The sequence below is a fragment of the Tarenaya hassleriana genome, unplaced genomic scaffold (assembly GCF_000463585.1).
Source record: "Tarenaya hassleriana unplaced genomic scaffold, ASM46358v1 Cleome32, whole genome shotgun sequence".
NCBI classification, from domain to species: domain Eukaryota; kingdom Viridiplantae; phylum Streptophyta; class Magnoliopsida; order Brassicales; family Cleomaceae; genus Tarenaya; species Tarenaya hassleriana.
This window is the reverse complement of record NW_010966372.1, coordinates 1,542,812-1,565,321: the sequence shown is the minus strand read 5'-3', so window position 1 is coordinate 1,565,321 and position 22,510 is coordinate 1,542,812. Positions and strand designations below refer to the sequence as shown.

The following is a 22,510-nucleotide window of genomic DNA, read 5'->3' as shown; positions in this document are numbered from 1 at the left end:
GCTGGGATAGGATTTTCAATTGAAATGCTATCATTTTTGGTTAGCATTCAAGATCATCTTCCGTGGATATATCATCTTCGGCTCAAGAAAAAACAAAACTCACATCTGTGGCTGTATTTTATATAAGCAGAATCCCCAGGAAAACATTTGCTCCAATCTCCAACATAACAATCACAAGAAAACCGAATACGATGGTAAAGACGATGCAATGAAAAAGAAGAAGCATAAACTAGTAGCTGCTTTCTCTACCACATCTCAAACGCCTATATATATATATATATATATACACACACAAAACGACCATCTGCTTTCCCTCGGTTCTGCATTTCTGTATCTCCCTATGTATATTTACTCACTAGAACCCAAAAAGAAACCCCTCCCACTGGGTTATCGTATTCAATCTCCGATTCTCCATAGATTTGCAGTTGCGGATGCTGAGCTCTTACCTCTCAAACCATAGCATCTTCCCTGTTTGTTCCCTGTTTGTTCGGCTGTTGATGTGGTTTCTGTCACCTACACCGAATTATTGATTCCGTGACCTCTGATACAGCTTGGCTTGTGGGTCGTTGAGAGCAGAGCTCTGATGGGTATTGTTCATCCACCCAACATCATCTGCCATCAATGATGTCGTTTGGCTACTGCCACTCAAGTAACCGAGTGGGTTTAAAGGCTGAGGAATACAGCTGCCTACCTTCGCTGCTGCTGCTTCACCCATCATCATACCAGAGTTACTGGGTGCAACAAATTGATCACTGGCACTAGTTGACTCAAAGGTCGTTCTGGGGTGGTGCAGTTGGCTACATTGAGAGAGAACCGAAAATAAGCTCTGGTCTGAGGTGCTACCCCTGTGAAGGATCTGCTCTGCCTCACTAACGCCTCTGACAAGGCTCTCATCTCTGTTGGCCACTGTTTGACTGCCTTGGCTTGCATAACCCACATCGTTTGTGTTTTCCCAAACACTCCTAATCTGCCAGTCCTGACTTAACACAGGCCCTATACTCAACTGGGGCTGTATAATGACTCCCATCTGTCCAGAATTTGCATTCCAGTCCTGCCGCTGCATCAACATTCCGCGTTCATCACAGTAAATGTTCTCCGATACGCCATAACTGTGATTCAGTCTTTGCTGTTCCTGAGCCGTTGCATGTGGAGGAGGCATTCCAGCCAGAAAATGACCTGCAAACTGACCACCGTTCATCGTCTGTTTATGCTCTTCATTATGCGGTCCTTCAAAATGTGAGTGAAGCTGTTCCAGATTATGAGACGGCATGCCCTGCCCTTTGAACAGAGACTGGAGTAACTCGTTTTGATCATTGTTCGGGAAAGAACAGAAGGAACCATTGTTCGTTAGCCTCTGCAACATATTCTTCATACCATCATCCTTGTTCACTTCTGACTCAAGTTCTATGAAGCAGTTTTTTGGTTCTTCTTCCTCACCTTGAGGATTATGCATGATTGCTAATCCACCACCTGTGGTGTAAGCTTGACGATCAATGCAAGACTGCTCAATTCCTGCCTCTGGTTTCCACACATCTCCGCTGGAACAAAACTGAGAGTCCTCATCACCCGAAGCAATACAAGGGATCCTCAAATCTGTTAAGTGTTCTGTCATAATAACTGATGAGGAATTCGCCATTTGTGAAACATGTTTCTTGCCCATAGAATTGATATTATTCAGCTCTAAGGCACAGTGCTCACTAGCAGGAGAAGCCCGCGAGAGACACTGCTCTTGTAAGGAGCATGAATATTCGTCTGCTTCAGTCTCCTTTCCCTTGACGTCATGGTTTCTGTTGGGAGAACGAGGAAAGGAATATTGTTTCTCTTCTATAGCGTCTAGATTAACCTTATTGCCACAATTTGGTGAAGAAACCAGTGATGGAGACGGCACAAGTTGCAAGCACTGACCCGAGTCTCTGCTTTGTTCACTGTAATTGGAAGACTCCAGTGAAGGGGAGTCACTTCTAGCAGATACTCGACTGGAATTCCCAGAAACTTCAACATCACATTCTTGTAGTGGCGCAAGGACATTGTTCTGATCTGGAATCAAACTTTCTCTATTCTCTTCCACAGTGCGCGCATTCCTCAAGTGCATATGAAATTCCATCTTTCCAAGGGGATTTTCTGCATGGTCCAGTTTCTGTTCATCCTGTACCAAAGATTTTATTTTTAATAACACAGAGATGCAGACAGAATAAATAAACATCAAAACGGCCACGGCACAAGACATAAAGATAAAGACCTCCATCCATGGATTGACTTTTTCCTTCAGTTCTCCTTCCACAGACCTGATTATAACCCATTTCTGTAGCTGTAAATTTTTCCAGATTGCGTATGCTGCAGGAAGGTCTTTTGCCACTTGCAGCCTACATGAAACAAACCGAGTTTCATGAAATCAGAAACAAAGTTTGACAAAAGGAAGTCACTTGTTTCACCAAAACACTGACCAATGTGCATTCAGTTTCTTCAGTTCTTCTTTTACAAAAACTCCATAAGGTTGTACATCCAACGTCTCAATGTTACCTAAGATACGATTCAGTGCTCTTGACTGAATGCTTTTACCAGACTGTTTCATGCTTGTGACAATCTGATGTTGCATCTTGCTTATCTGAAATATATAAAAGCATTAAGTCAGATGTAACCAAAGAAAGCACCATTGCTAATATTTTATTCATTAAAACCAGAATTAGCTTCCCCGGACCCCTGCTCAACGGGGATGCTTTGTGCACCGGGCTGCCCTTTTAAAACAACAATTAGCTTCATGAGACCAGGCTACTAGGGCAAAATTCAATGTTCCATGACCAAAACTTCATAAAGTTTTCTCTGTCATGCCGCAAAAAATCACTTTTTTTTTTCGTTTTTGATAAAATGCAATCTGAATATTCCTCAAAATCTACACAAATTACGAGAGATAAAAAAAAAAATCAGCATCCAGAAGTCGTTAATGAACCAGGATTACATGATACCCTAAAATAACCACAGAATAAAAACAGCTACGTGCTGCCTAGTGCCTACCACATCCATAGTAACAACGAAATCGACCAAACATAGCATCCTAGGATACCAGTTTCAACATATGCTCTATATTGGGATTGGGAAAACAATTCTGAGCACAATGCGGGCAGTCTCTTGTAGAAATATGCAATGTTCTCTCTTTGAGAATCTTAATCCTGTTCACGGCTTCAAGCTAAATGGTGTTTTGGAAAATCAATTTACTCTAGCCCGATAAAAGCTTTAGAACCCAATCGATAGATAATATAGCAAATATATTAATTCAATAGAGCAGCAAAAGCAGAAAGAACTACTAACCTTAAGATACGACATGTATTTAGCACCATCAGTTTGTTGGGTGCTATGGTTCGGTAGCTTGTCCCTTTTTTTGGCTTTTGCACCAATGTCCACGGGATTATCCAGCGCACCCCAGGGATTTTCAGATTTTTCTTTCTCTATGTTTTTTACAAAACTCTTGGACCTGACATGGAAAGCAGAGCACAGGTAATAAGGGGAAAAAGGCCACCAAAAGGTGAAAACTCTGTGTATGCATGCGCCGACGTATATGTTTCACACCTTTTCTGAACTTCTCTAGTCCTACCAACAAAAGCATTCTTACTATCGCTAGCACACAGTTTCTCATCAGCGCCCCAAGAGGAAGCTTCAGACACAGCAGTTAGACCCTGCTCAAGGGCCTGGCGACGACTGTCAGTAAGATGTGCATTGCCCCCTCTTGACCTCCTGAAGAAATTAACTAAACAACAATCATATATAAAACCGTGATCACTACTTCAGTTGCCACTACAAGCTCAAACCCAAACAAGGTCCACCTTTCTATATTCTATTTAAAACCATGCAACAGGTTGTTATCTGAAATTATTAAAAGCAAAAACCTGAAACATACACATTTACATAAGCAAATGTTACGGACACAATCATCAGCCAAGATTGAATCTATCTGCTTTGTTACTTTAAACTCAACAAGATATTCAAGAAAAGGCAAGCACTGACCCCCACATCTTTGCAGCAACATCCTTCTCTGGATCTTTGCAGGTTTCCCATTTCTCCTTCAACTTCTGCAAATAATCTATAATTCTACCAGAAACAAGGAAAGAAAAATTACAATCACGCAGAACTGCAGCTCCGATGTTCCTGTTGCCTGAATAAAGAAAATATGCATACTCATAATGGTATTTTTGTAACTCTGAGTAATATCTTCTTTTATCAGCCCTAATGCGTTCCTCCTTAGAAAGAACTCCATCGGGATGAAACCCGCCAGAGCAAACAGCTGTTCCCCTGAAACCAAAACGTCAGATCAAATTGACCATTCAACTTTACCAGCATGATTCAGGCTCAGGCCACCACCAAGTGCGTGAATCATGCAGCTAAAAAAAATGATTTGCATTAACACTATATGCCCAATCAGAGAAACATGTTTTAAGCCAAAACATTCCAATTTGATTTAGTTCTCTATCACAGAGTTCATTTTACCGATCCACTACCGAGAAAACCTGTATTAATACTAACCAGTCAAGAAAAGGATTTCCAAAATGAAAATTATCTCCGTCAAGCAACACTTGTACTACTTTCTCTGCATCTACCACCTTAGGAAGGAATTGATGTAGATAATTTCTTTCACCTTCTGATAGGAAACACCGCCAAACCTGAGAAATGTAAGCTGGGAAGATGGTGAAAAACCTGATACCTCAAGGGAGTAAGCAGATGCTACGAAAGGATGAAACTAGTATTACCTCATAAGAAAGTACCACTGAGAGATTTTCCAAGTCAAAAATTTCTTTTGGAACCAAGCACACTTCTGCCAGGATATTCCGTCCATGAGGAATGGTATCCACAAACTGGCGCAGATGTTTCAAACTTAGTCCAACTTGTTCCTTCTTGGCAATGACCTTATTTCGGTCGTTGTCACACTCAAGGCTAATATGATCTCTCGTATACAAACGATTTCCCGGTGAAGCAATCTTTTTCTTTTTGGTTCTATGATGTTCCCAAGGAAAAAAACCAACAAAGTTGGAATTGTTCTTCCGTTTTATTCGTTGATCAGCTGCCATCTTGAGGAGTCAAAGGAAGACCTGGTAGCATATCGTGACAACAGACAAAAAGTTCCATTACAAAGCCTAACATGGCAATCAAAATTCAAACCACAACCACAGTCAAAATTAAGATATTTCCCCCTCAGAAAACAGCACATAGCAAACGGTGATACTATGGTGTCACAGAATACTAGGGTTGCATCTTCTGAGAGTCTATGAGACAGAAACATGAAATCGGTAAGCCGTAAAGCTCAACAAATTAAATGATAATTTGGAAGAGAAAAACAAGGAATCGATACAATCAAATACGGTAAAATTAGGAACTCCTTGCTATACACAATTCAGTATCAAGAAACCTAAATCGAACTACATTCACAGTCCAAGGAGAAGCAAACGCTAATGATGTGCTATAGCAGAGCAACTGGGTTTCAGCATTCGTTAATTCTGAGATTGTATCTGACACGACACGACCCAGGAGGAGATACCGAAAAGTAATCAACAAATTCAATCGATAATTGGAAAGAGAAGCGTAGAGGAGAGGAAGAAAGGGCTTTGCATACCAATAATGTCAAGTTAACCCTAGTGGCAATCCGGAATTAATGGATGGTAACAACGATTAGACACAGCGCAAAGAAGAAAAAATCACGGATTCAATTGAACAAATGAATAAGAACGGAAGTAAAAGCGGGAAAATCAGGAAGAACACGGAGAACAAACAACGGAGGAGGAGGGACAAACCCTAGAAGAGGGAGCAATTGATAGGCGAGGAGGGGAGATACCGTACCTCTCGTAGACCGAATGCAGGATTCAGGGCCGTCGCTGAAAAGAAAGAAATCGAAGGAAAAGTTAATTACCAGAGAGAGAGGAAGCGAAGGAGATTTGTGGGAGAGTGAGGAGGAAGATAAGGATGCGATGGGGGTGAATATGGCGAACACACACAAGAAGTGAAGAAGAACCGCAGAGTGAGTGGTGGTGTACTGGTGTTCCCTCCTCCGTTAAGTAGCCGTCCGTCAAGTTCAACTACATGGTTCACGCCCCCTTGGACCAGCTCCAGGCCACTTGTTTTGGCCCATCCACCGTCCAACCCAATTTTAATCTCACGACGAGTGAAAAGTGGATCACACCTTTCGTTTTTTGTTTTATTAAATTACAATGACGTTTGGTTTAATATGATTCAATATCTAATGTAATCCTGAAACAGTTTGGATGAAATCATTATCAAGCTGATAACTATACGGCCGGGATACTGTTGTAGATTTCATCATATGATTTTGCTCTGTATTAATCTGGGAGTAAAAAGGAGAGCTGATCGGTTAAAAATAGGGGGTGGGGTGATAACGCCGTCAAGTCAACGTTAAGAGGCGCAGCCCAAAGTCCTCGGATCTCCACATCAAATCTCCCTCCATCTCAGATGAAACCTATTCAGCATCAACAGCAACAACAGCAGTCGCAACTGTAAAAACTTACATTTTTAAATCTAAACGATGGTTCGCTGAACATATGCTACAGCTTATCCAGCAATATTGAATATAGAACATCTAACAGCAAGCTTTCACATTCACAAAAAAGGCCACGAAAGTTAATGTTTAAACTCACATATTTAAGTTTCATAAACAAACTGGACCTAATACCCAACACCCAACAGAGTTTTGTTCCCCCAACCGTTTACTGGCTCTTATCCAACTGAATCAATAAACTCTTTTTCTTTTTGTAATATTTTCTGCCGTGAGCAAAAAAACATTTACTTTCTGAACCAATCAGCAACTTCTTGTCGTCCAGGGATGAGCCAGGTTCCTGCCAAAAATGTCGTAATGAGAGCCATGGCTCCCCCAAAGTCTCCAGCCTTTGGGCAAGGGAACGCAGCCTAGATGAGCGCATAACCCGACCACAATGAGCCATTCTGGGTTCTTCACTTTCTGCATCCCAAAGAGATAACAAATCAACATTGTGTTGCCAGATTGATATCCTCATCTGTTCGGCGCCTGAGGAAGACTGGCTTTCCACTCCACCTGACAGTCACAGTGGTACCTGGCTCAATGCTAGACCTGCTCAGCAGCAACTTGAGAATCAGAAGCCGAATCACTGAAGCATGCAGAGAGAACAACATAAAGCATATGCCCGCTTGCTATGGTCAGAGGGAGGTCCGGAACCAAGTCATTCTCAGTTCTTGGACGACAAAATACCTGAATGATCATATATATATAACTCTAACCAGCCAAGGTATGAAAAATCTTACGGAGATAGAGCTCAAGTCACAGATTAGGGCGTACAAAAATTTCACCAACACTAAGCTCGCCCTAGTTCTCAGTTAAACTCAGTCTGGGTGATTCGCCTAAGAAATCAGTTCCTGGACATGAATTTTAGAACAGATGGACAGAAGTATCAACTTCTGACAAATTTCAGTTCTTTTTTCTTATCAGATCCCACTCAAATCCCAAATGCACGTTGCACGGGATAAAAAAGAGAGAACATATAGTGGAGCAATTAACATTCAACAGGCTCTCCCTTCACTTTGTATCATATCAAGTGGAACAATTAACAATCATTAAGGCTCATCCTTCACTTTGTATTCGTAAGGGGAGCAATTAACAATCATCATGGCCTTTCCTTCACTTTGTTTCGATATTGGCGGCTATATCTCTGCTTATCACTTCTCATCATAACATTTACTGCTGTTTCCGAGGTATCATCAGCTTCTTTCATTGGACAGACTTCATCATCCTCTACAGCATCAACGGCCATTACACCTCTTTTACCCACTGAATCCTTGCCTACTTTCTTTTGTCCTAATTCTGTTTCAGCCGGTGGTTTTCTTTTTGGTACAAAGGATACTGATCTTGGCAACTCCACTGAAGAATGCTCTTCACTCTTCATCATGTTGATAAAGTCCATGTAGGCTTTGCGGTTGGATTCTTCATCCATCTCATCTGAACCAAATGTATATCGAGTGTATTTTGAAGGGTTTCGCATATAATCTGGAACCTGATTCAGATATTCCTTCTCTACTTTATTCTCATCAGCTGAAAATGTCTGCATTTCAGAGTCTTTTTCCCCTCGTTCATCCCTGCAGTAATCTGAACTAAAACGAACACGCTTCCGCAACTTAGGATCAATCTGAACATCCTTCCTCTTTAGTATTTTTTTAAGACCACCATACTCCGAAGTGCAAACAGAAGCCTTCTCAGCAAATGCCGACAAAGATTCTCTGGCTTCAGAAAGGGACAGCGAGTTGTTATCATCAGATTCAGACACCTTCGGTTGGGTTGACATGGACCAAGACCGATTATCCTCAGACACTTGAAAACCTGCTTTATTTTCAGACACCCCCAGAGCTGCTCTGATTATGGATGGGGACATAAACTGATCATCCTGAGATACCTACAAAGAGTTCATTTTCTTAGCACCCACTTTGATTTCAGTCAGGCAAAGCAAATGATTATTCTCAGGCACAAGCAAGGAATCGTCATTTTAGCAGCCACTTTAGTCTCACACACATGCAAAAATTTTATCTCCTCAGTTGCCTTTTTGTTCCAGACACAGCAGTAAGTTGCTATCATAAAACGCATGCAAAGATTCAATTTTCTTAGCAGCCACATCGGTTTCAGACGGGGACGAATACTAATTAGACTGTTATCCTTAGCAAAATGTAAATAATTCATCTGCTAGCAGCCACTTTGGTTTTGGACATGGAAAGAGAACAATTATCCTTGGACACCCAAGGAGTTCATCTTCTTAGCAGCTGCATTGTTTACAGGCAATGGTAGAGAACGTTATCCTCCAGAGAAATATAAAAAAAATCCATCTTTTTAACAGCATCTGTCTTGAGTCACAGGTAAGACACTATCAAAGAGTTTACCTTTCAAAGCCAAAGTGTTGTTAACTAAAAGCTCATGCACGAAGTCTATTTTATTGAAAACCTTGTAGGTTTCAGGCAGCGAAAGTAATAATTATACTTTGGCACATGCACAGAGTAAACAATTATCCTCGCACGCAAGCAATTATTCTAGTGCACATGCACAGAGCTAGACACTTTGGTTTCAGACAAAGAAAAGAGTTCGTTACCACAGAGACATGCAAAGAGTTCATCTTCTTAGCAGTTTCAGCATCCTCTTTGAGCCGTATCTTTGCAGCAATGTGATTGGCACGTGGGTCCCTTGCCAGGTCCTTGAAAGATGTTGGGAGTGCATCCCAGTCATCAGCTTCCGTCTCGTAGTTGTTCACGTCTTTCATGTACAACCGGTCTTCTTTATTTTCCTTGCCTACAGCCACTTTGTCGTATTCGTCATCCTCTTCCTACAAATACAACATCCGCAAGTTAAGTGTTAAACAACCAATCGACAAGTACGGATCATGGCAATGATGGTGTAAAGGAATCAATAGACACTGACACACAGAAGTTTTACCTTGCACAACACACACATGGAGCGTCCAAGGAATACTCTGACATACCGTTTTAATGATTATACATAAAGCATAGTGCGTACTTTTTTATATACTTTTTTACATACCCTTTTGTATATAAAAGGACGATTGTATTGGTTCATTTTGGTAAGTAAGAAAGAGAAATTTTTCAAAAGCATCTTCCTCCTCATGTTCTCTTCCACCTCTGTTTCGCCATTGTTACAGACATTTCTTCTTTTCTCAAACCTCTGATATGGTATCAGAGCACCTCTGTTCTTTCGCTTCCATTTTCATTCGTTGATTTCACTCTTCTTTGGGGTTGTTCTTTTCGTTTTATTTTTCATGGCTTCTTTTGCTTCGGTTGTTGCTGATCATGGCTCTCAGTCATCTACTCTTGCACCAACCTCTTCTGCTACTCCTTCCACTGATTCCTATGATAATCAGTACTACCTGGGTTCTAATGATCAGGCGAACCTTCAGCTCGTTTCTGATCGTTTGGTGGGCACCGAAAATTTCAACACATGATTTCGAGCCATTCAAATGGCTTTGAATGGCAGAAACAAGTTATGTTTTGTTGATGGCACCTTGCCTCGACCTTCTGATGATCACCCTGATCTTCGTGCTTGTCTCCGCAATGACTCCATTGTCGGCTCTTGGCTTGTTAACTCTGTCACCAAGCACATCGCTCCAAGCCTTCTGTATCTACAGACATCTCGCGATATTTGGCTGAGTCTTACAAAACGTTTTCAGCAGAACACAGCGCCGAGGTTGAACAACATCAAGCAGCGGTTACAGTCCCTCCGCCAGGGCTCCATGGACGTCGCCACTTACTACACCAAACTTCTCACCATCTGGGAAGAGATCAAATCTCTGAAGCCCACACCTCATTGCAAATGTGGTAAATGTTCTTGCAATATCAGCAAAGAATGGTATGATTCCTGCGAACAAGATTTTGTTTTGGAATTTCTCTTTGGTTTGAACAACTCCTATTACACCATTCGAGGCCAGATCATCATGCTAGATCCTCTTCCTGACCTGGAGAAGACGTACAACCTTATTAATCAACATGAACAACAACTGATTAAACAACCCCCTTCTACAGAAACTCATGTTTTTCAGGCTTCTGGATCTGGAGAAGAACCCTCTAGGAAGATTGTTGCTGCTGTTTCTTCTCTCAAAGGCCGCTCAAGACCTATTTGTACACACTGTGGAATTCAAGGCCATACCATCCACAAGTGCTATCGCCTTCATGGATACCCTCCTGGTTACAGAGGCTCTCCTTCTCCCTCATCGGGTCTGACAGATTCACAATACTCTGCCTCGCCTCATCGCTCTCGTTTCGGCCAAAATGTTTCGAAGGGCTCTGGTCTTTCGAAGGTTACAAGTCCGAATACTGGTGTCGTGGCTTCGGTTCATTCGGCAACGCAAGCTATGGACAACTTCACTCCTGAACAGCTTCGAAACCTCTATTTTCAGTTAGCTGAGAAGTTTAATGTTGTTGGGCCTTCCATTTCTGCTGCTGGTGCTCCAGATTCATCATCTTCCACATCTGGTAATGTTCTCTCCTTCGTCACATGTTCTTCAGTTATCCTGAATGAAAAGTTTGGTACAGATGCGTGGATCCTCGATTCTGGGGCATCTATCCACATCAGTCCTCATCGTCATCTGTTTCTCTCGATGACAACTAGAGCACCAGTAAACGTAACATTACCTAATGGTGACAAAGTTGTGATTACAACAGCTGGAGTGATTCCTCTGAATGATCACATTACCTTACATGATGTGTTGTATATACCATCGTTTGCTTTTAATTTGCTCAGCATCTCAGCTTGGCTTCGAGACTCGCATTACAGTGTTGTTTTCACCGCTAAGGATTGTTTGATTCAGGATTCTATTCAGGCCTCAACGATTGGGAAAGCTAGTTTGGTTCGAAACCTCTACATTTTGGAAAGAAGTTTTACTCCTGTTGCTGTTTCTTCTGCATTTTGTCATGCCCTGGTTGTGGATGCTCGTACTTGGCATCATCGGCTTGGTCATCTATCTACCGACAAGTTGAAGAAAATGTCATCTGTTTTAGGCATTTCTCAGTTTTTTTCAGATCTTCACCATTGTAGCACTTGTCACTTATCGAAACAAAGACGTCTTCCTTTTGTTTCTGAAAACAATGTGGCTACTACTCCTTTTGATTTGATTCACATCGATACTTGGGGACCTTTCTCGATCACTTCATTTGATGGCTATAAGTACTTCTTAACCATTGTGGATGATTGCTCCCGCGCGACATGGGTTTATATGCTTCGACATAAAGTTGATGTTCTTCATATTGTCCCTGAATTTGCCCAGCTAGTTGCAACTCAATTCAATCGACAGATTAAGGTTATAAGATCTGATAACGCCGCCGAATTCTCCTTCGCAGACTTTTGCAATCAGAAGGGGATCTTGCATCAGTTTTCCTGTCCTTATACGCCGCAACAAAACTCGGTTGTCAAGCGGAAACATCAACATATCCTCAATGTGGCCCATTCGTGCGCTCTCTCAATGTGTATCTTAGCAAGTTGTCGGGAACTCCTCTCTCAGACCCTACACCTTTCCGATCACTTATCGGACGGTTGTTGTATCTGACAATTACACGGCCTGATATTACTTTCTCCGTTCATAAGTTAAGCCAATTCGTGCACTCTCCGACGGATCTACATCTAAAGGCAGCTCACAGGATTGTTCGTTATCTCAAAGGCAATCCTGGACAGGGCTTATTCTATTCTGCGCACACTGATATCAGACTTTCAGCTTTTGCTGATTCTGATTGGGCCACTTGTCCCGATACACGGCGGTCTATCACCGGGTTTTGTGAGTTCCTCGAAAATTCTATGATATCGTGGAAAGCTAAGAAGCAACAAACCGTCTCTCGAAGTAGTACAGAAGCAGAGTATCGTGCTTTAGCCAACACCACCTGCGAATTGGTTTGGCTTGACAACCTTCTACAGGATCTCGGAATTTCCCATGCTCGGCCTGTGAATCTGTTCTGCGATAACAAGTCTGCTCTCCATCTCGCATCCGATTCTATGTTTCATGAACGTACGAAACATATAGAATTGGATTGCCATCTTATTCGCGAGAAGATCAAACTCGGTTTTATCCGGACTATGCATGTCAAATCTGCCTGTCAGTTAGCTGATTTGATGACCAAAGCGTTACAGCCATCTCTCTTCCATCAGATGCTTCAAAAGCTCCAGTTATCCAGTCTCTTTCTCCCTTTGGATCGCTTTCGACTTGAGGAGGGCATGTTAAACAACCAATCGACAAGTACGGATCATGGCAATGATGGTGTAAAGGAATCAATAGACACTGACACACAGAAGTTTTACCTTGCACAACACACACATGGAGCGTCCAAGAGCGTCCAAGGAATACTCTGACATACCGTTTTAATGATTATACATAAAGCATAGTGCGTACTTTTTTATATACTTTTTTACATACCCTTTTGTATATAAAAGGACGATTGTATTGGTTCATTTTGGTAAGTAAGAAAGAGAAATTTTTCAAAAGCATCTTCCTCCTCATGTTCTCTTCCACCTCTGTTACGCCATCATTACAAACATTTTTTTTTTGTTACGATGAGAAACCCCTATCCTACAACCCTTCGGGTCAGACACCGGACACCGCAACGTCTCTCAATCCATGGGCTGGACGAGAACGACATCAGGACAGCAGCGCGAACCTGAGAAAACCCACCGCCAAGTAGCCGGCAAACCACGCAGAGCAGGTAAACCAGTCTCGTAAAACTGACCGGCTCAAGGGGAGTTTCCATACCTGGGTTTCGAACCCACAACCTCTACCACGGGGAGTTGTCACTAACCACTAGGGTGGAGGACTCTGCCGTTACAGACATTTCTTCTTTTCTCAAACCTCTGATATTAAGAACCTCAAAATTTCTTCAAAATTATGGTTCGATACCAAGTGAAAAGTTTCTTAAGAATTGCTTGTAGATTCTACCACAGAAAATTCGATTTAATTATGTAACTCTGAGAAACTCAAACAAGTTACGTTTTTTTTTAAGAAAGCTAGCTAGCCTAGTGTTTTTGGAACTTTGCAGGAGAAATGATTTCAAGTATAAAGGGTTTTTATTTCTCATCTTTCAAGTTTTTGTTCTTATTTGCGACACTTTAAAAACTAAGCAGCCAAGTTCACGTACAAATGCAAATCATCGCCTAAACCACGAGCAGAGTCCAATCCAATAGAGACGTTGATACCGAAACTGGCAGAGGAAGAGGATCAGGATGCAAGAGATACCTCAAAATCAAGAGTAGAGTCCAATCCAATAGAAGCTTTGATCTCCCACTCCTCGTCGTAATCGTCCTCATGGCCATCCTCGTCAACATATAATTCCGCCAGGTCGTTCTCTAGCTGCGCATGAGAGTCCATCGACTTCTTTTTCCCCAGGAAGCTGTTGGTCCGAGGTTCAGAAACCTCCTCGTTTCTCTCAATCTCGTCGGCCGTGAGACACCAGAGGGAACTCAGCTGCGCTGATGATGAGGCTGTAAGAGATCCAAATGTCTTGTCGACTCTCACTCTGAAACTCTCCTCCATGGCAGCAACTTCAAAGTTTCAATCGGAGAACGCGAGCATTTATCCTGGGTCTAAACCGACATTGCCACATCCCGTTGTTGGGCTGTGAGCCCAATGGGCTCACCTCGAGGCTTGGTGCATACCACGTGGCATTAATCCTGATACTGTACGAATTATTCAAAAGGGTAGTTGTATGATCCGTTTGATGAGCCTGGTTAATGCGCATGGTTTCTAGCAATCATTAAACTCAATTAAAAGGAAAAGGTGGTAAAGGACGGGGAGAGAGAGAGGATCCTCATCTGTCTTCTGCAAAACCTTGGACCACAGTTTGTGCTCGTAGAAGTTGCATCTTTTTCATTTGCTGTTTTTTTTTAAAGAAAAAAAAATCGCGATGCATAGGGTTTGAATCCAGCAGTCCAAATAAAGTTTTTATCGGTGAAGAGCTTCCCAGAATAGAACAGAATGGGTGTCGGCAAGGTGGTGTCTTGGGTGGTTGTGTTTCTGGGGATTTTATGTGCAGAATCAAGGTACATGATCTACAATACTTCCCAGACCATCGTTCCTGGAAAACTCAATGTCCATTTGGTTCCTCACACCCACGACGATGTCGGTTGGCTCAAGACCGTTGACCAGTACTATGTTGGCTCCAACAACTCTATCCAGGTCGGTCCCTCATCTTATCTTCATTTTCTTCTCTGTGTTCGTGGAGATTACCTAACTTGTTCCATTTTCATGGTACTTTTGGGTAGATTGCTTGTGTGCAAAACGTGTTGGATTCAATTGTGCCTGCTCTTCTGGCTGATAAGAATCGGAGATTCATTTATGTTGAACAGGTAACTTTTATTGCTCTTTCTTTTTGGTACTTGGAGTTTTCATGATGGTTACTTTCTTGATCAATGCAGGCCTTTTTTCAGCGATGGTGGAGAGAACAAAGCGAGGCAACCAAGCACGTTGTCAAGGAACTTGTCCACTCGGGCCAGCTGGAGCTCATGTAACCGCTCTACCACCTTGCTTTCTAAGAAGCTTTTTTGTCTTTTCCCCAAAATATGGCTCATGATCATATCAGAGGTTGATTTGAGAAACGTGGGAGGAAAAGGTTTATCTCTCGCCTTTTATAATTTTTCATTTTCTGCAGAAATGGTGGCATGTGCATGCATGATGAAGCAGCACCGCATTACATCGACATGATTGATCAGACAACTCTTGGCCATCGGTTCATTAGCAGGGAGTTTAACGTGACTCCCAGAATCGGTTGGCAGATTGATCCTTTTGGACATTCTGCGGTGCAGGCTTACTTGCTCGGGGCAGAAGTATGATCCTTTTAAGCCATCTTTTAGTTCAAGAATGAACCAGGCTTAAATATGTTGACTTATATTTTGTGCAGGTTGGATTTGATTCTGTCTATTTTGGTCGGATAGATTACCAAGATAGGGATAAGCGTAAAAAGGAGAAGAGTCTTGAAGTCATCTGGCGCGGTTCTAAGAGTCTTGGCTCTTCTGCGCAGGTAAAATACCAAGCGTGTATTTTCTGAATCAGTAACGTAATATATAGTAGCATATCCTTATGTCAAATCATTTTTAACAGTTATTTACTTGATACAGATTTTTGCCGGTGCTTTCCCTGCAAATTATGAACCTCCTCCTGGTGGTTTTTACTTTGAAATCAATGATGATTCTCCTATCTTCCAAGTATTTTTCTTTGTTGGACTTTTATGATTTGGTTAGGATTTCCATTATACCTTCTCTTGCAGTGATAATTTGCCTTTCAATCGTTGAAGGATGACCCCGACCTGTTTGATTACAATGTCCAAGAGAGAGTTAATGCCTTTGTGTCTGCAGCTCTGGATCAGGTAAAAGTTGGTGCATAGAATTCCCTATTCCTTACCATTTTTTGCTTCATTTTGTATTTTCCCTCTTGTTACGTTTGATAGTCTTCTGTGCAGAGCTTATTTTGGGCCCAATGATTTGCAGGCTAACATTACTAGAACAAATCACATAATGTTTACCATGGGAACGGATTTCAAGTACCAGTATGCACACACTTGGTTTCGGCAAATGGACAAGTTTATCCATTATGTGAACATCGTAAGTAATTTAAAGACATGTGTAGATGTTTGATTGCTTGGTGCCTGCGATGTGATTCATGTGTCCAGTTTTCTTTTCCAAATGATGTTGCCTGGGGATTTAAGTGAAGCCAAAAATGTTCTGTCTAATGAGGATACATAATAGTTAGAGCATACCTCTAAATCTGAAGTCCTGAATTCTTTTAGGATGGACGTGTCAATGTTCTCTACTCTACGCCCTCCATATATACGGATGCAAAACATGCTGCGAATGAGGCTTGGCCCCTAAAGACAGAGGATTACTTCCCGTAAGTTCAGTGCTCTACTGGCTTACTGTCTACTCTACAATACTGTTTGCTTTTCCAATTTCCTAGGTCCGGATTTCTCATAAATGCTGAAGGGATTCTCACTTCAGTTATGCAGACCGTGTGGATGCTTACTGGACTGGATACTTTACAAGTAGACCAGCACTTAAGCGTCATGTCAGAGCGATGAGTGCCTACTATTTGGTACTTGTTCCTGGATTTTTCAAATAAATATGCTTCAAATTGTGATTGGGCACTGTTTTTATGTATACCTGTGTATGTGTGTGTGTGTGTGGGCGTAACACGATTAGGCAGCCAGGCAACTTGAGTTTTTCAAAGGGAGAAGCAAGGAGGGCCCAACGACAGATGCATTGGCAGATGCCTTAGCAATTGCTCAACATCATGATGCTGTTTCTGGTACATCAAAGCAACATGTGGCAGATGACTATGTGAAACGACTAGCAATAGGCTATGCAGAGGTAGAGTAGTGAATTACTCTAAGTATTGATATTTCTTTATTAACACTTTTTTTTTCTATCTGAGCATAATGACATCTCTTGATCTTGCAGGCTGAGAATGTAGTTGCCACTTCTCTTGCTCACTTGACTAAATCAAGCTCTGCCAAAATTCCAACCTTCAAACAGGCAAATAATCCTGTTGCTCTATATCACATACTTGTATTGATGTCTGGGATGAATGCATCGAACCAGTGTATCTGTAACTCAGATTTGCTTCTGAGTTGTAGCTGATGAAAGTCTATTCTTCCATTTTTCTTCGTTGTTTCCTTCTTCCTTTTTTTTCCAGTGTTTACTCTTGAACATAAGTTACTGTCCTGCATCCGAAGTAAACCTATCCAATGGGAAAAGCTTGGTAAGAACAATTATTCTCATTTTCTCATCTGTTCGTTCAACTCATCCTTAGTAATCTGTTTCCTGCCTCCTTTCTGAAATTCACAGTCCTTAAGTTTGTTTTCTTCTATGCAGATTGCCTTGGCTTACAATCCTCTTGGATGGAAGAGAGTGGACATTGTTCGGATTCCCGTGAGTCACTCAGGTTCTTGTACATGGAAATTTCCCTTCTATGTTTACATGCATGTGATGATCTATGATAGGTTATCACTGGAGATATCACAGTCCATGACTCTGAGGGAAAAGAAGTTGAGTCGCAGCTCATTCCCTTTTCCAGTGAATATGTGGCCTTAAGAAACTATCATGTGGAGGCATACTTGGGTCAAAAACCTTCTGAGGTGCCAAAGTATTGGCTTGTGTTTTCAGTCTCTGTTCCTCCTCTTGGCTTCAACACTTACACTATCTCGGCTGCCAAGAATACAGGTAAAGTGTTCCAGATGCATTGGCAGATAGACCAAGCTTGAACGTCAGTAACTCATGCTGTTGCTTGACAAACTATGTCATTTTGTTTCCGAGAATAGGTGGCCGTTCTAGCAAATCACATGTATCCGGTTTCCTAAGAGGCAAACAATCGAAAGTTGATATTGGTCATGGGAATCTGACGCTCAGCTTTTCCACAGATCACGGAACAATTATCAACTATTACAACAGCAGAAGCTTGGTATGTTCCTCTTTCTTGAAATGCTCTTTCTATCCCTTCACAACTAATCTATAAAAAAGGTAGATAAAACTGGCCTAGAAATATACAAGCTGTTTGCTGATAAATCTCCCAAAAACTTTTCTAAAGATGACAGAATCACTCAAGCAGACATTCATCTATTATTCTGCTTACAATGGAACAAACGACAAAGAACCCCAGGTAATGAGGGCTGTGCCTTTGTATCGATGTCGTCACTGCTGGATAAAACCCAGTGCACTTTCCCCAAGTCTTAATTAGAAAATATTCTTGTCTTGTGTCATTTCCCAATCTTTAGAACTCGGGAGCATATGTTTTTCGTCCAAATGGCACGTTCCCCATCAACCCTGGAGGAAAGGTTTGTACTCACTTAGGAAGAACTTTGTTTATTAAGATGGAATCAATTGACAAGAAACCCAATATTAACAGCTGGCTAACGTTCCAGGTTCCGTTGACTGCCCTACGTGGGCCACTGGTCGATGAAGTTCATCAGCAGATAAATCCATGGATATCCCAGGTGCTTAATCGGTGCTTTAGTATACCTTTCAATCTTCAGAATCTCAGATTCTCTGAAGATTCTCAGGATTCTTATATTATGTCTGAGCTTTTAGTTGTCCGAAGATTCAGCAGATTCTTGGTTTATGTTTGAACTTGGAAACGTTCCATTTTCACAGATTCTTAGATTCTAACCGAATTTAAATTTTCTGCTTGTTTGCAAATTATTATATTCTTTACTTATCTTATCACCAGATCTCAAGGGTTTACAAAGGCAAGGAGCATGTGGAAGTCGAATTTATTGTGAGCCTATTATATGAAACTCCTATCTCAATTTTAATCTCTTGTTCTACAGCTGTAAGCATAGGCATCCATGATATGACTTTCATATTATCTGGAATTTCAGCTAGGGCCAATACCAATTGAAGATGGAATCGGCAAAGAAGTCGTTACCCAGATCTCTAGCTCCCTGAAAAGCAACAAAACTTTCTTCACAGATTCCAGTGGACGTGATTTTATCAAAAGGGTATGATGCATGTCTCACCCTTGAAACACCTTCTATCCCATCAGTTGGAGCCTGTCAAGGATCCATGCTCTACTTCATGACCATGTATTTTTTCTTGCTGTTGAGTTGCTGTGAACCTTTAAAAAACTAAGAACACTTTTGTTTTGCAGATCCGTGATTACAGGTCAGACTGGGAACTAGAAGTAAACCAACCCGTTGCAGGAAATTATTACCCGGTATGTGTTCGATCCTGCATTGATCAAGCGTAGAATTTAGTTGGCGGTACGAAAAATCTAGATTCCTTTTTCCTACAAACAAGTTTAAGGGTGGAGTTCTATAACTCATCTGGCTTGAAGTCTTGAGTTATATATGCGAAGCTGGGCAAACGGTAACAGAGCCACCTTCAGTTGAGGGGCCCGTGTTGTGGGTAACCTAATCTGGAAAGGAAAAGAGCGGAATGACCAGAGTACGCTTCGAGTTGGAAATGTGGTGATTCAATTGTGTTAGAATATGGGATTTGCCGGAGGCTAAACTGATGATGGGATTATATTTGTACTATGGTCTCATGTGTTATGTTAATATCTTATTACATCGACCAAGTAGGGAAATGCTTTGTGGCTTATGAAGTAGTTATGTGTTATTCCTTTCCACCTTTGCTTATAGGACCAAGTTTTTTATGCATCGGTTTGTCGCAAATGGTGATCAGAGTTTTATATGGATTGAGTACTTTGCTCAGCCAGTAGACTAATTGTTTTCACCTCTCAGATAAATCTCGGAATTTACCTGCAAGATACTACGAAAGAATTCTCAGTCATGGTGGACAGAGCCTTGGGAGGATCTAGCATAGTGGATGGACAAGTTGAGCTCATGCTTCATAGGTATGCTTTTCTCTTCATGCTACAATCGATGTCGAAGGTGGCTGGGGTTGCAATTGCTTTCAGAAGCCAGGGGCTTCTTGATAGTAACCCTCTATCAGGAGTTTTTGTTTGAATCCTGGCATCTCTAGTTGAATTGAAGAATATGCATAAAAGAACAGTTTTGTGTTAAAAAAATTATCAAATTTTGAATTCTAAATTTGGTGGCTAGATGAACAGCAACTGCTACTATGGCCATTGTCCTGTTGGTGTTTCCATTGTGCTTTCTAACTAAAGACAGAATTTACTACATCTAATCAAGTTCTTATCCTCTTATAGGAGACTGCTCCTCGACGACTCCAGAGGCGTAGCCGAAAATTTAAATGAAACAGTGTGTGTTCACAACAAGTGTACTGGACTAACAGTAAGCACAGAGAAACTAGCTTTGAAGGGAATTAAACAATCCGTCAAACTATATTTTGTATTATTTCTTGGATCTAACTGGCAGAATCTGCGACTTTTACAGATACAAGGAAAATATTACTACAGAATAGATCGGTATGGAGAAGGTGCAAAATGGCGACGTTCTTTCGGGCAAGAGATTTATTCACCACTCGTCTTGGCCTTTACTGAGCAGGTGAAAGAATAACAAAAGCCAAACCGAACGCTTCTCTGCCTTTAAAACTCGATCTTGATGCTCTGTATAAATTGTTTCAGGAAGAAGACAACCGGATGAGTTTTGATACGCCGACATTTTCAGGGATTGATTCATCCTACAGCTTGCCTGACAATGTCGCAATAATAACTCTGCAGGTATATTTGTCTCCAAAAAGAACAAAAGAGGGAGCATCAAACCCTCTGCTCTCCAGTATCACCTTCTGGTTGATAACTTTGCTAATTTGTAAACACAATCTTCTCTCTTGATGTGCGCATCAATGCAGGAACTTGACGATGGAAAGGTCCTCCTCCGTCTAGCTCACCTTTATGAGGTAACAAATATATAGATCCAATGTAGATGAACAACATTTTCCATTATCTACTTAGCTTGGAAAAAGAGTGAAACAAGACAGTGGTGATGTTGCGGGAATAGGTGAAAGAGGACAAGGATATGTCGATCATGGAGACAGTGGAGCTGAAGAAGCTCTTCCCATGGAGAAAGGTAGAAACGAAAACTGAGTGCTTAAAAAGAAAGTTGGTTGATATGGCAAGTTTGAACATGTTAATTGGTTGGTTGCTCAGATTGGGAAAGTGACAGAGACGAATCTCTCAGCAAACCAAGAGAGGAGCGTGATGGAGAAGAAGAGGCTTGTGTGGAAAGTAGAAGGGGAAGTAGAAGGAGAAGAATCCAACGCGATGAGAGGGCGACCAGTGGACCCATCGAAGCTTGAAATAGAGCTTTACCCAATGGAGACGAGGACTTTCTTGATCGACTTGGATCACTCTGAAAGTGAGAGATTCGATGTGTGAGGCAGAGATGTACTACTGGTATATGGTAATGTCGTCTCCTGTCTGTAAGAGAAAAATAGCTGATGCAACGCTTTGGGTTGGTGGAGTGTCTTTGGGTTAGTGTATTTATAATCAGTGGACCTTCAAGACTGTGTCAAATAAAGTGAGAGAGAAGTCTTCGGGAGTTAAGTAAAGAAAACAGAGTGTGTCGTCAATATCGGTATCGCCATCGATCCTCAATGTCTTGAGGTTGGAATTTGATGTACTTCTCCGTCTGCCTTCCATGGACCTGTGGGCAGGAACGATGACCGCAGACAGGGATGGAGAGGCCCTCAGTGAAGTGAATCTCTTCGAACATCGTATCGTGAAAGTAATTGGACCTGATCATTTCGTATTGGGCCTATAATGAGCCCAGTATTCTGCTTTTCCTTTCCATTCTGACCGACTAGAAAGTAGAATCATATCGGAATTGAAAAAGCGAGAAATTAACGTCAAGGAAGACTGAACGACAGAAAGGACATAAAACGTAGAAGCATTCCACTTTTGGTTTATCCGACGTATCATATTTTATTTCAAGTTCATCGAATATATTTGATTTTGTATTATCATTATTATGTCACTCGTGTCGTGCATAATGGGTAAAATACACATGCGTGACCACACGGACAAAAGAAACATTCGCATCCATAGGGTAGTTAACACATCTCACTAGTAGTCATCAGAAATTGTGAATTTAATTACTCGCATATTTGAAAATTGAAAAATAGTGACAAAGGAAACAAAAACATGAAACGTGTCGAATCCTACAAAATCTAAACCCCTCAACACCATTAACTTAAACAACCTAGTTAGTTGGATTGCTGCTGGGTTTCCCATATATATCCTAACCTATACATATATCTTTATATACATATTCACGCCATGATCACGAACAACAAATGAAACCAGATTTTGTAGTTCCGGCCAACCGTCCGGGCCTCGCTCGTGCATACTATACTGTTATAATAATGATAATATAAAATATGTTTTTTTATTTGGGGAAGAATAATAAAATAATAAATGGGCAGAGTAATTTTTTTTTTTAAAAAAAGGTAATGTCAAGTGAGAGACCATACCTAGAACACCCATCAACAAGGCATTCTTTTGATGTGAAGTAGCAGCTTCTTTTTCTTGACACATTTCAACTCTTTTTTCATCATTGCAATATACACGATACATTCATATAGCATATATATATATATATATAGATG

At 41.3% G+C, this 22,510-nt stretch overlaps 3 protein-coding genes across 9 annotated transcripts; 1 reads left to right on the top strand and 2 right to left on the bottom strand.

Moving 5' to 3' along the window:
• Positions 1 to 89: 89 nt before the first annotated feature.
• Positions 90 to 6,010, bottom strand: LOC104821139. Of its 4 annotated transcripts, XM_010551930.1 has the most exons (10): positions 5,824 to 6,010; positions 4,740 to 5,078; positions 4,516 to 4,652; positions 4,171 to 4,284; positions 4,000 to 4,083; positions 3,565 to 3,729; positions 3,307 to 3,469; positions 2,445 to 2,605; positions 2,240 to 2,363; positions 90 to 2,146 (listed from the first exon to the last, which is right to left on the bottom strand). In XM_010551930.1, exons 2-10 carry the CDS (start codon positions 5,055 to 5,057, stop codon positions 524 to 526), a joined length of 2,889 nt encoding a protein of 962 aa, XP_010550232.1. In that variant the 5' UTR covers positions 5,058 to 5,078; positions 5,824 to 6,010; the 3' UTR covers positions 90 to 523. The 4 variants fall into 4 exon arrangements, with proteins under 4 accessions (XP_010550232.1, XP_010550231.1, XP_010550230.1 ...); XM_010551929.1 differs by having other exon boundaries at positions 4,000 to 4,284; positions 5,778 to 6,010; XM_010551928.1 differs by having other exon boundaries at positions 4,000 to 4,284.
• A 559-nt stretch (positions 6,011 to 6,569) lies between these two features.
• Positions 6,570 to 14,059, bottom strand: LOC104821138. 4 transcript variants are annotated; one of them, XR_773044.1, is made up of 5 exons: positions 13,734 to 14,059; positions 9,102 to 9,332; positions 7,276 to 8,417; positions 7,068 to 7,121; positions 6,570 to 6,955 (listed from the first exon to the last, which is right to left on the bottom strand). XR_773044.1 is itself a non-coding variant. In XM_010551926.1 (3 exons), the coding sequence occupies exons 1-3, from the start codon at positions 14,028 to 14,030 to the stop codon at positions 7,635 to 7,637; spliced, it is 1,311 nt and encodes a 436-aa protein (XP_010550228.1). In that variant the 5' UTR covers positions 14,031 to 14,059; the 3' UTR covers positions 7,261 to 7,634. The 4 variants fall into 4 exon arrangements, 1 of the variants encoding a protein (XP_010550228.1); XR_773042.1 differs by having other exon boundaries at positions 6,570 to 7,121; XR_773043.1 differs by having other exon boundaries at positions 6,570 to 7,084.
• Positions 14,060 to 14,346: 287 nt separating this feature from the next.
• On the top strand, positions 14,347 to 21,439 carry LOC104821137 (probable alpha-mannosidase At5g13980). Its single transcript, XM_010551925.2, has 29 exons — positions 14,347 to 14,672; positions 14,759 to 14,842; positions 14,912 to 15,000; positions 15,145 to 15,319; positions 15,394 to 15,513; positions 15,611 to 15,697; positions 15,787 to 15,858; positions 15,980 to 16,093; positions 16,279 to 16,379; positions 16,487 to 16,580; positions 16,688 to 16,855; positions 16,946 to 17,020; positions 17,181 to 17,246; positions 17,360 to 17,416; positions 17,488 to 17,707; positions 17,806 to 17,945; positions 18,072 to 18,143; positions 18,259 to 18,318; positions 18,406 to 18,477; positions 18,711 to 18,758; positions 18,862 to 18,981; positions 19,131 to 19,196; positions 19,726 to 19,838; positions 20,154 to 20,238; positions 20,341 to 20,451; positions 20,532 to 20,627; positions 20,756 to 20,803; positions 20,905 to 20,973; positions 21,054 to 21,439. Exons 1-29 carry the CDS (start codon positions 14,472 to 14,474, stop codon positions 21,279 to 21,281), a joined length of 3,051 nt encoding a protein of 1,016 aa, XP_010550227.1. The 5' UTR covers positions 14,347 to 14,471; the 3' UTR covers positions 21,282 to 21,439.
• The last annotated feature ends 1,071 nt before the right edge of the window (positions 21,440 to 22,510 follow it).

Coding starts and splice junctions, on each gene's coding strand:
- LOC104821139 (XM_010551929.1), bottom strand. CDS start 5,057: ATGGCAGCTGATCAACGAATAAAACGGAAGAACAATTCCAACTTTGTT. Junction 4,285..4,515: donor GGAAATCCTTTTCTTGACTG/GTTAGTATTAAT, acceptor TTTTGGTTTCAG/GGGAACAGCTGTTTGCTCTG. Junction 2,147..2,239: donor AAGTCAATCCATGGATGGAG/GTCTTTATCTTT, acceptor TCTTTGGTACAG/GATGAACAGAAACTGGACCA.
- LOC104821138 (XM_010551926.1), bottom strand. CDS start 14,030: ATGGAGGAGAGTTTCAGAGTGAGAGTCGACAAGACATTTGGATCTCTT. Junction 9,333..13,733: donor ACTCTACTCTTGATTTTGAG/GTATCTCTTGCA, acceptor TTGTATTTGTAG/GAAGAGGATGACGAATACGA. Junction 8,418..9,101: donor ACTCTTTGCATGTCTCTGTG/GTAACGAACTCT, acceptor AACTCTTTGTAG/GTATCTCAGGATGATCAGTT.
- LOC104821137 (XM_010551925.2), top strand. CDS start 14,472: ATGGGTGTCGGCAAGGTGGTGTCTTGGGTGGTTGTGTTTCTGGGGATT. Junction 15,001..15,144: donor TCGGGCCAGCTGGAGCTCAT/GTAACCGCTCTA, acceptor CATTTTCTGCAG/AAATGGTGGCATGTGCATGC. Junction 20,974..21,053: donor AGCTCTTCCCATGGAGAAAG/GTAGAAACGAAA, acceptor TTGGTTGCTCAG/ATTGGGAAAGTGACAGAGAC.